This window comes from Charadrius vociferus, unplaced genomic scaffold (genome assembly GCF_000708025.1).
Source record: "Charadrius vociferus isolate BGI_N301 unplaced genomic scaffold, ASM70802v2 scaffold478, whole genome shotgun sequence".
Classification (NCBI taxonomy): domain Eukaryota; kingdom Metazoa; phylum Chordata; class Aves; order Charadriiformes; family Charadriidae; genus Charadrius; species Charadrius vociferus.
This window is the reverse complement of record NW_009650063.1, coordinates 588,304-600,629: the sequence shown is the minus strand read 5'-3', so window position 1 is coordinate 600,629 and position 12,326 is coordinate 588,304. Positions and strand designations below refer to the sequence as shown.

At 39.3% G+C, this 12,326-nt stretch overlaps 1 protein-coding gene across 2 annotated transcripts in view; it reads right to left on the bottom strand.

Annotated features, from left to right (window-relative positions):
• Positions 1-1,127: 1,127 nt before the first annotated feature.
• ACSL1 (acyl-CoA synthetase long-chain family member 1) overlaps positions 1,128-12,326 on the bottom strand; it is a 33,264-nt gene continuing 22,065 nt past the window's right edge. For both annotated transcript variants that reach the window (XM_009891773.1, XM_009891774.1), the window contains 9 exons: positions 10,665-10,799; positions 9,654-9,749; positions 8,585-8,657; positions 7,824-7,912; positions 4,396-4,512; positions 3,694-3,837; positions 3,114-3,215; positions 2,964-3,035; positions 1,128-2,763 (listed from right to left, as the gene is read on the bottom strand). In XM_009891773.1, coding sequence (XP_009890075.1) covers positions 2,623-2,763; positions 2,964-3,035; positions 3,114-3,215; positions 3,694-3,837; positions 4,396-4,512; positions 7,824-7,912; positions 8,585-8,657; positions 9,654-9,749; positions 10,665-10,799 — 969 coding nt within the window. In that variant the 3' untranslated portion in view covers positions 1,128-2,622. The remainder of the gene's footprint in view (positions 2,764-2,963; positions 3,036-3,113; positions 3,216-3,693; positions 3,838-4,395; positions 4,513-7,823; positions 7,913-8,584; positions 8,658-9,653; positions 9,750-10,664; positions 10,800-12,326) is intronic.

The window sequence follows — 12,326 nt, the reverse complement described above, 5'->3', positions numbered from 1 at the left end:
GGTGACCCACCTTTAAACAGGTCGTTTTAAAATGGAGTACTGAGGTACCTGTGCACCAGCAGCTGGGGGGGTTGTTGAGGTTTGTCGGTTTGGTGGTTTTTTTTGTATTTTAAAGAGACGAATGAGGAGAAAAAGCTATTTCCACATTCCACATATCAGTATTTTTTTTCCCCAGCAGCACGTTCTGGATTCCGTGCTTCAGAAGAATTCACCTGACCAGTGCTCTGCTGACTTTTTTCCTACAAGCTATGCTACAAAAACAACCCTGAGACCCCAGGTTTTCTTTTTAAGACATTGCTTCCCACACCCAGCATAGAAAGACAAGTAAACTAGATCATTTCTACTGTCTACGGTCAGAAAAACTTGAAGCAGTTAAAAAGAAATTGATTCAAAACATTAAAAAAAAATTACTTGCTATACCAGCATCCAAAAAAAAAAACCAACAAACCCTCAGATCAAAAACTGGTAACTCCAGCTCTCAGTAATTTAATTGCTAGTAACTAAGTGACAAAGAGGAGGTTTCACAGTTTGTCAGCAAAAGCATTAGTTGGCAGAGGGGCCCTTATCATGCCACACACAGGTAAGGGTGTTCTGCCACTGGTCTGCTGCTGCCCCCAACCTGCCCCTTTTTCCAACCACATAAGCTAAAACAGGGTGAAATCGTCACGTCAGGATCAAGAGGTGGAATGGTCACTGTGGTGTGCCTAGTTAGCAGTCCAGGAGCAGAAGGTAACAGGCAGTAGTACAGCCTACATACAGCGCAGCTTTGTGTTTTATGTGAAAAGTGGCTCTTCCAGAGAGCTTTCTTTGACAGGGTGCCTTCAGAACATAAGCCTTAGGTCCAGCTCTTGATCATCTCTCAGCCATCTGCATCTCGGGGAGGGGGCACAGTGGCACTTCACTCTGTCTTTCCAAGCAGCATACACACACACACATTTGAATATGGTATCAAACAAGTGACAAAAAAACTTGGCTTAGAGTTCCTTCAGTAGGGAGGGAATGTATAAAGGAACATAAAAAATTACTCAAAAGGAAGGAGTCTACAGTGATGACGACAACCAGAAGTGTGCTTATTTCACAGCTTGAAAATTTCAGGACTTTCCTTGATAAACAAACACTTCACTGGGTTGAAATGCAGAAATATTTATTTTGGTTTCCTTCATTGGTTTTGAAAATTGTTTTGGTTTTATAAAACATAGAAATAGCCAACACTAAGCAAACATTTGAATTCCAATGTAACAAACTACTGCTCTAACAGTTGACTTGGATTTGTGTACCTTAATTGCACACATGTATGAAATTATGCTACAGAGTAGTGCATTACAATCACACACAAATCTTAGTGCAAACCTTGTTGTGCTTGTATTTTACATATATCCATGTTTTCAAAAAAAAGCAATGAATGCTAATGCAAAACCAACTCTGTTAAGGATAGCAAAAGACTTATGCTGTAATAAGGCTTATTTCTGCTGATTTCTCAAACAAAAAGGTAACTAGTTGTTTTGTAATTTATCTGGGAATTAGGTTTTTATCCCTGAACAAATTCCTATCCTGTGCCAACACACAGTTCTGTTGGCGTATTTAAATACTTCCAATTGCTGCAAAGTATCAGGCAAAAACATTCTACCTGACCTATTTTGCTAGTCAGTGAAGAATACTCAGTGGCTCATACATAAAGCACAGAAAACAGAGGTTATGTCAGAAGCTCTTCTGCTTATAGAGGACCTGGCACATTTTTTTAAAAATGCATTTCAAATACACATTCATTACAGGGAAACAAGTGGCTAGTACAGGAGCAATGTTTACCTGACTGTTAGCATAGCCCAGCCTCCTGAATGGTTTTGTTTTTAGGTCTCTAGTGTTCTTGCCAGAGTTAGAAACTGTTTGTTTACAGAGCTGGCATTACTTTGGATTTGTGTTAACATGGCAAAGGCTACGCTTGCTGAATTAACTGTATCCACACGTTCAGTGCAGAACCACCACAGACTTACTCCGAGGAACTTGTATTCATCAGTCTCTTTTGTGCAGAGTTCTGACTTCTACCTTATAAAAATAGATCTCAGAACTGGCTGCAAATGTAAAAGGGAGAAAAAACATTCAGATGCCTTGCCCCAGTTAATATTAGGACTAATGCAAGATGCGATACCAGCTATACAGCTGTAGAGGGTTTTTTGGGGCTTTTTTTTATTTAACAGATTAAGTAATCCTTCTGAGGGCACAAGAGACTTAGAGGCATTTTCAAACCCACCAAATCCTTTGCGGAATTGACAACTGCAAGATACACTGCAGACAGCAAACATGCTGGCAATAAGAAAACCTTAGCTCCTTGGTGAAGGAGAGTCCCATTTTTTTGGCCAAGGAAGTCTTAAATAACTTACATATAGTTACCATTTATAGTTAAGGCTCTTTTTGGAAATTCTAGGTCACCATAAAAACAGTATGCAACACAACTTGACAGTAAGGCAGTGTTCCATTTCTTCAACGTTCCTATGGCAAGTACCCATTTTTGTACAAGTTAATGATTGCACAGTTTCCTTCCCTATGTTTGCTGTAGTCAAATTACAGATATGAAGGCCAACAGTAGACATCAGACGTGTGCCACTTTCCTCATTCCATTCCCAGTTACATTTTGGCATTAGCATAGAGTTCATCTATCTGTGACTGGAAATATTTTCGCAGTTCAGGTCTCTTTGCCTTCAGTGTTGGTGTCAGCAGGCCGTTTTCAATAGAAAACATTTCAGTGTGCATGAAGATGTCTTTGACCTGGAAAATAAACAGTTACTAGCCAAGCTGCATTCCCTGGAATAGATAAGGCAGCTATTAAAAAGATTGCCCAGACATCAAAATCCCATTGCTTTAAGGATTTTTCCAGATGCAAATTAAAACCAATTTCTGCAGAGTCATACTATATTGGTATTGAGAAGTTTAAAGAATTAGGTGTTCAGGTCTCGTTAGCATCTTACCTGTTCAAATGACTTCAAACCAGATTCTTTCCCAATCCGCAGCATATCTTCCAGAATGTGTTTTTTGAGGTCCTATGGATACAGGAATACATTGTATAGCTTGAAACAGCTGATGCAGATCAACTAACTGTTTAGTGAGATGTGACTCACCTTGTTTTTGCATAGCTCTTCATATGAGCCTTCAAATCCCTTTTTCTTGGCCCAGTTGCGCAAAGTCTCAGGATCAGGTACCACAATAGCTACTAAGAAGGCCTAAAAAAAAATTTTAAAAAGAAAAAAAAAGCTTGACAAAGTCAACACTTCAGTTTCTACACATTCCTTACTAGTCAGTGTTTTGGACAGCAGTTCTGATCCTGCTGTAAAGTCAGCAGCTTTCTGCTCCTTGAACATAGGAGTGCAGTTCAGACACTTGCACTTAACAGAAGTAATTCTCGAGACCCACATTTCAATTTACACTGACACACACCTGGACATCTTGTTTGTTTTTTTGTTGTTTGTTTTCCCTGCACACTGTTAGCTACTTACTCAGTTGAATTAATCCAGTTCTACTACCTAGTCTGAAACTAAATCCAGAAACATGCTGGAGTTTAAAGTATGTTCAAAACCAAAGTGTGTAATGTTAAAAACCAAGTAAGACTTCAGTCCCAAAGGTTGGGATAGGGGGAGGGAGGAACACTTTTCTGCAGTCTCCTCTTGCATTCATTTTTTAAATTACCTGAAAAATGCTTACCTGCAAGCTCTCTCCATGGACAAACACTTGAGCAAGTGCTTCACATCTCAGATACACATTTTCTATTTTCTCTGGTGCTATGTACTCTCCCTGGGCTAGTTTAAATATGTGTTTTTTCCGGTCAATGATCTTCAATGTACCATTCTGTTGAGAGAAATAACTTCCACTCAGAAGAGGCACTTCAAGTCAAAAACCAATCTACACAGCTTAAGCATGCCACACTAGATCACATAACGTACTGGAATTAAAACATAAACGAGTTTGTTTCTATGTATTTCAGCTTCAGATATTACTGTGCAACCTTTGTTAAACTTTCAATGACAGACCAGAAGTGCTATTGCCTTAATTCTGGTTTAATACAAACTTAAATGCTGTGAAAGATCCAAGACAGTTTATGCATTTATGTTAGATTAGGCAGTACAGTAAAATAGTGCTAGAGCCAGAGTACTGCCAAACTAGTGTTAGAAGATGGCAGGCTCTGCACCCATCTAACTTAAACTAGGGAAAGCCTCGGCGATTGGCACTGCTAATACCTTTTTAGCCCCAGGCATACAGATTTATCTACAACAGTAATCATCCTCCTAAAATTACTCATCTTTCGCCAAATTCATTGTGTTTAATACCAAATGCTTTCTAATTTTTATTTGTTAAATTACTGCTAATAGCTACAGAAGTACATTTCAGCTATATAAGTTGACTTACTGGTAGCCATTTCCCAATATCTCCTGTATGAAGCCATCCATCTTTGTCCAGAGCTTCTGCTGTTTTTTCTGGATCTTTCAAATAGCCACGAAATACATTTGGCCCCTTCACACACACCTGAAAACAGACATTTGTAATGTATGCTACTATGAAGGGAAGTTAACAAACACTATTTGCATTTAATACTTTCTCCAATGGTTCTCAATAACCCCCACTAAAGAGGCAAGATGAAGTTTGTATTAATACAGAAATCTCTACTCATGGTTTTTGGAGACCTAACATTTTTCCATCGGTGTAAGTATAATAAGAAGCAGTTGGAAGCATCTGTTCTCTTCTAGTCTAGCAGCAGTGTTCTGACCTGCATTTGAATAATCTGAATTTATCAGAGGAAAGAAGCAGTTGGAAGCATCTGTTCTCTCTAGCAGCAGTGTTCCGACCTGCATGAATTTATCAGAGGATTTTTTTTTTATTTATAAGAAGAAATTCTGCTGGATCCAGAAATATTACCTTTCAGCCTAGCAACGCGTTCATATCAGCTTTGGTAAGCAGCAGGGGCATCATGCTAAAACTAATGACAAGAGAGCTGTATATCAAGCAATCATGTTTGCTGTCCAAAAGTAAACCAGTTAATACCTTAGGGCTTAGAGCACTCAAGATTTCTCTATAAAGGAAACCTGCAATTTCCTTAAATTAAGGTTGTCTGGATTTACATACCAAGTAGAAAAAAGCCTATGAACAACTTCTCTGGATACAACTGGATGCATGGGCATTATTAGGATCCAAAAACATGCTTACAAGGTATGAGAAAAAGACCAGCAAGATTAAAGGTTTATAGGTGAAGAGGTTGACAGAGAATCAGGTCCTTACAAGCTAAATTAAAACAATATGTAGTACAAGAACATATAAGTTAAGCAACTAGTCAGGACCATGGCATAGAGAGAGCCTGAAGTATTCAGAGATGATCCCAGATTTAAGTATTTTCTTATCAATATAACAGCCAAGGTTGATAGTTTTCTTTGGTGGGGAGAGGGGGGACACAGGACAGGCCTCTTGTTATTTAAGGATCAGCAGGACAATAAAATACCTTCTAAGAAGTGAGAAGAGAGATAGGCAAGATAAACAAGATTGAAGCAAAACTTAAGATGCCCACTGCACACAATTGTTGTGGAATCAGGAGTCCCCAAACCCTGAAAGCTCTACACCAGAGTCCTCAGGAGCAACAAAGGATTAAAACCATCACACCAGTTTGGGAATGGCTTGGCATGCATGGATGACAGGGGACAATAAGAAGGGTCTGGTCAATAGCAGCAGGACTCTAGAACAAGTCTAGAGGAGTCGAATAGAAAATCCAGTTTTAAGTTAAGGTCAAATGAATAATAAATATCAATAGTGGCTGATAAAATATTAGGCCAATTGTTAGCCTAGGGGGTTAGTACCATTATAAAATGGGCAAGAAACTGGCTAAAGAATCTTCAGGCACCAATATCAATTCTCAGGCTAGAAGAAAGTACTAATGTAGTTCAGAGACCAGATCTTGAAAAACTCATCCCAAGTATTTTCAGTGCTCACTTCAGCATAAAATACAGGCATGCTGGTGAGCTACAATACAATGAACAGATGTTGTCAATAGGAGGGAGATCAGAGTATTAGTGAGGGTTCTGATGACCTTGTAGAAACAGTACTAAACTTGTGACCAAGCCAAGGTCATGTTTTGGGAACCAAGTCACTTCTGCTGTAAAACAGCACTTATTGGGCAGGATGCGTGTATACATCCCAGTCAAGTCAAAGGCTGACTGATCAAACATTTTGTTTTTCATGGCTCCTACAATCACAGGATGGCAGTAGGTGACAAGTTTTCCCAACAAAGTCAGCAAACCATTTATCTGTATCCTGCTAACTGGCACTAAGACCTCATCTGCATATGAGCATATATAATTCTATTCACAAGTTTATCCTTCTTGAACATGGATAACTGGCAAAAATGAAGAGGCAGGCTGACAGAACAGAATATTGAAAGCTTACTCTCAGAAAGGAGGACTAGGAGTGTTTAACCCAGCTGAAGAGCAGACAATGAGGAAGATCTATTTTAGGCAAAGGATAATGAGAGCCAGATCTATAGCCATGGGCTTCAGTTCTGTGAAACAAGTTACAACACTCGTTCATTAAATTCAGAATAGCTGACACTGAGGTAGTTAGGACTGAAAGACTACGATGGTACCCAATATATTAAGGGGCTACCATATTTATTCAAGTCCAAAGTAATTCCTAATGGAGCAAACTTTCACAGTATGTGCAAGCAAAACATTTTTAGAAGTTAAAACATTTTTAGTAGTTAGAAAACTACTTAACTGTTTCTCATTATGACAATTTAAACTCAGTTCCTCTAGCACACCAAGCTTTAAAAGCATATTTAAAGTCAAGCAAAAACTGCTGATGAAGACTAAACATAGGGTCATATGCAAGACAGGAAAGAATCTTGACATTGCTTCCTACTTGCAAACAGTTTCCCACCACCAAGCCCAACTAAATCCTTCAGTATTTCTGGGAATTAAATCCCAAGGGTTTGTCTCTAGTCTCATACAAATTACAGCCAAAACAAAATATTGTTTGCAGTCCTAGATTAGTTACTTGCTTAAGCTATTTTTTGTTTATCCATTTCTCACCCCCTGCAACTGCCCCCAAGGCCTCTCAAAAGCATATGAAAGACACCTGTTAATTTGCTTTCAGGGTTTGGGAAAAAAACCCTGAATCTCTACAACATCTGTTCAAAGTCTATACACAAAGTTCAAGCTAATATATTTTTTCCTTGAAAAAAAAAAAATGAAAAAGACAGCATATAGCAGTACATACAAAGCTGAGTGCTCAAAGTACAATTTGTAAAACACACATGTTCAGTTTATGCAGGCTGCAGAAAAAAATTCAGAAGAATGTGCAGGCAGTTGTCAGAAATCATCAACCACCTTCATGGCATTTTATCTCCGCTTCTGTTAATGGTGTGCCAGCCACTTCAAACTACCTCATCTCACCCATCACAAGCTGGGTAACAAGCTACATGCATCAGCTGTTCTCCAGCACTTGGCAGTGGGGGGAAGCCCTCTGCTAGCATTTTACTGAAGGATATGTGCAGTATGAGGTAGTAGCTTGTCTGCTGTCCCACAGCTGGAAGATGGCATCTTGGGCATACAACCGTAAACAGGCAGTAATCTGTTATCCCACAGTAAGCTGCTTTTTCTTCCCTCCAATACACATTCTGTTTTGCTTCTGTGAATCGTTAGCTGGCATTGCATACAGGGAAGGCAGGTGTCCTATTTTAGGTAGCAGGCCACGTTTAGCACTTTTACTAAATTCAGTTACTTGCTATTTCATGAGCAAAAAACATTTTCCAAGATTTCATAAGAGGTTCACATTGACCTTTTGAAATTACTTACCTCACCCTCTCCTTTGGCTGCTAAGTAATTCATTTCTTGTACATCAACAAGCTTGATGATACTGCATGGCATGGGTGCTCCAACATGACCTATTAAAGAGAATAACACTTCAATAGCCTGAACTGCTTTCTAGTCAGGTTCTTAAAACAATAAGCTGGTTACATGCTAAAGTAAAAAGGATAAAAAACCAATTTCTGGCAACATACTACAACATCAGTACAGCAACAGCTTAAATTTGCTGGGACTAAAACATTAAATTCTCAGATATCCCTACAATGTTACAAGCTGAACCATGTATACTCAGTCTTGCTTTTTCCTATAATCAGGCTCATCACTCTATGGACATATTTAAGTAGCAAAAGTCACACTGTAGTTTCAATTATCAGTATTATTTCAGTTAGGGAGCTAGAGATGTAACAGCTAACAAATGCAGACTGTTCCAGCACCAAAAAATGCCATTTTCATTTCCAGCACTGTGTTTATATGCAGCAGATTCCTATTCTGTAGGAGTTACAAAGGTTGATATTATGACCTCCCCTCTCCTAAACCTACTCCAACTTACAAGGACAAAGCCTATTACAAGTTTGAATTACTGAACATTCCTAACTATTTAGGAATCCCTCAAGGGATCCCTTCAAAGCTTTTTTACTTCACTTGAAGAAAAAACAGAATCTTATGCTTCATGAAGACTAAATAACACGATCAAGAACCTTTAGAGCATCCTGAAACTTCTGAGACAGGCAGACTGTCGAACATCATACCTGCTGTCCAGTCGCCAGGCAGTGACAGTGAGCATCCAGCTGTGCATTCAGTCTGTCCGTAACCTTCATAGAACTAGGATGCGAAACCAGAAGATTATTTTAAATTCTTACTTTTCAACATACAGTTTTGTCATTAAAACAAGATTTTGCTTCTTTGTCTAGTTGTTTAAATTTGACTTTAGCAAAATCCCCAGCATCTTCTAAAGATAATATCACTATACTAGATATTTTTCACAATACAGTTTTAAGTGCTAATATTCCACCTTCAGTTCCAATATTTACTCAGTTTCACATGCCATGTGACACCTTATGGATCAAAACAGAAAGCAACAGAGGGAGCACGAGGAAGAAACTAAGGACATTGGCACAAAGAACAACTTCATTCACATAATTTAAGAACAAGTTTGTCCAAGATAGCTAGGAATGGAATCCCTGTATGCCACCAGAGTTCTGTGATTATATACAAGACAGGTTTCCCTTTTCTGTGCAGAATGCATTGCTCCACCAGCACACTCTTGAAGAACTTCAAGTCATAGAAGCCTCACATTTCAGAGTGTTTTTGTGTTTTCTATCCTTGAAGTTTATTTCAATGCATTTGTTCCATCCTGTGCCATTGTTTTTCAGTTTTTACCTCAAAAAGCATATACTTTGAAAAGGCTCTGAAGGTAAATGCAGTATGTGTAATCTGATTCTCCCCAGTCTCATCAAAGCAAGAACACTACAATTATGTTGATTAGATTCTTTACAGTAGTTACAAATATTTCCGTAAGCAAGGCAAGTCCCAGGAACTTAATCCAAGAACATTAATTATTGCTTACAGCAGCCCCCAAAAAACCTTTCCCTTAAGACAGTTCAGCTGATTACTTTAGTTATAATAAAGACTTCGGAATGAATTCAGAAATCTCAGGGGACAGAAAAACTCTGGAAAGGCATATGCACTTGTGTAGTTTCCAAGAAGAATGCCAGAAAGAGTTAACCATATAATCAGACTACTAGAAATACTCTAACATCAAAGCTGGAATGAGGTACTAGAATCTTTATGTTTCAGGATTCAGGCCAGGAAACTCACCTGACAGCCAAGAGCTGTTCTCAGGAAGGTCAATACACTTGCAGATACAGGTGCCGCTCCTGTGACCATGAGCCTTACTTTTCCTCCCAAACTTGCCTACAACAGACACAAGATACTGTGGACACCAAAAGCATTTTAGAGAAGTTTCCAGAGTCTTTTTCCATCCCACCCTCAGCCACTGTTCACCTTCAGTGCCACCCAAAAATGTTAGAGATGAAAGCTTAGTCTCCTATTGCAAGCTTTCTTGCAGTGTTTTTAATCTCATTAGTGGCTGGAAGAAGCAGTATCTCAAGCATACAGTATCTACAAAGACTATGCTGTAGTGTCACTGCAACGCACACTCGGCCAAAAGTCTAAAAGGGCTTAAGTTATGGCCTTACAGCAATGACTATTTTTGACTGCCTTCTACGAGCTTCTCACACATCCTGAATGCTATAAAAAGCAGCCACAGGGGCACGTTGTACAACCAAGGTTAGAGCCACAGCAAGTGAGTGCCAGATATAATAGCAGGCATAACTTACTAGCGACCAACAGTGAGGAGACAGTAGGGGCTACAGGTGGCATTAAGTCACATTTAGCATTCCTCCTTCAGAAGGACAGTGTTTGCTTTCAAAGTGGTAAGAAAGAAGCACCAGACTCTTAGAGAAACCTCCCTAATACAGTTAGTTGATATTATTAGAACAAAGGGAATTGAAAAATGAAATTGGAAATAAGACAGTTTTGGGTTTTATTCCAAGTAGCCAGGTAGTGTTTAATCAGTGACGAAAGCCATACCAGATTATGACCATTCATATGAAATTCAGCAATTGCAAACTGATGCCTATAAACTAGTAAGTAGATAGGATATATAGCGATGCTTCACACTTCCAATATTGAAAACACATGTCCAACTGCTGTTCTGTAACACAGTAAGCATATTTGGAGCTCTGCTCTCAAAATAATCATGAGCAAATAAATAACATAAGAATTCCAACATCCACCATACAAAGACTCAGAGGCTTTCAAGCATACCTGTATTTTGCGGAAGACAACTTTATCCCAGAAACTGTTATTTCTAACTATACCACTTCTGAGTTCTGCTTCTTTCCTCTTGGAAGCAAAATCCAGCATCCACCTCTTCAATGAAGTATCTGCTTGTCCAAAAATCTATTAAGAAAAATGATCTGTTAGAAGCCTCAAAGACTACCATTCCCTTTCTTAGAGGCATGCACAGAGACTCTTACCAGTGAGCACCAAATCAACTGAACAACCATTTTTGGTAAGCATCTTCGTTCTGATAAGAAATACTTGTGGATTTTGATTTTGGTCTCTACCTCAGTTCAAGAGATGTCCACCAAAATTAGAACTTAACTAATTCTTGTTTCCCATCCAACTGTGTGATGCTTTCTCAATGTATGGTTTCTTCATTAAAAAGTTTAAATGAAAGTGGATGTTTTACTTTTATATTCCAATTTGATAAAAAGCAGAATTAAAGTATAATCCTGACATATCCTAGAGAGCACATCGTCATAACATGTAAAGTAACACAGGGGTTTGAGATGCAGGTCCCTTCAGAAATACCCAAGATCTGTCTTGCATATATAAATTTGTTTTAGATCATTTTTCTAAGGCTCCTTCTGGTTGTTCCCAACAAGTCAGCAGATTCAGCAGCAGACGACAGATTAATATATTCAACTGGGAACAGACTGACCCAGCAGCTCTTCAGCTTTGGCTTGCCCCCCTCCCAATTTCCCACTTGTCTTCACATGCTGGGTTACTACAAGGCTGGGTGAGGTTGAAACAGTGCCACAGAAGCGTGGAAGCCTCAGGGCAAGATAACATCATGAAAGCAGAGTGTCCCAAGCTTCGGCTCTGTTTCTCAAACTCCCATACAGAATCCATAAGCAGAATGAGGGGCTAAGTTTTTAGCACAACTGGCAGGGCTTAGAATTTCCTTCCCTCCAAGTGTATTGGAGTGACACTATTTATTCCCGGGCAAAACAGAACCTTGTACTACTTGCTGTTCCTCTAGTCTCATGATGAGAGCAGTGCCCTAGCTAAGACAGCATAGACAGGTCTGACATTTCTTCAGCAGTCACAGGACTTCTTGCTCTATCCTTCAACTCCTCTGGCTGTATGTACCCTAAGAAGGGTCAGTCATCCACATGCAAAAGGATGACTTAAAATCTTAAGTTCAAGAAAAAATCTACTTCTCAGATGACCCTGCGCAGGCAAGCAGCAAGCACAGGAGCGACTGGGGCTGCTGACACACCTTCTCCCCAGCACTCCCAACTGGCTGGTTTATAATTCTCCCTGCTAGAACATGCTGGCTGCTGTGTAGGAAACTTATATGCGTCCATGCAAACACAGGCAAACACCTGACCTTGGTTTGCAAATTCCACTCCATGAGTCAGATGCTAAAAGCGTGGCATGCAGATGCTAAGCCTTGAGTTCACATTGTAGACTGGACTTAAATAACTTGCTCAGAGCAAAACAGTAAGTCATTAATCAAGCTAGAGAGAACTAAGTCCCCTAGTCATTCTTTTTGAGACTAGTATTTGCTGCCTGAAAGTGTTTTAATACAACCAGTACTACTCCCTGCACTTTCAACTCTATTTTAGGAAGATACACCCATTTGCTGTCATGCCAATTGAACATCCCAGAGCACAACAGTTTCTCCTGCCATGTCTGCAC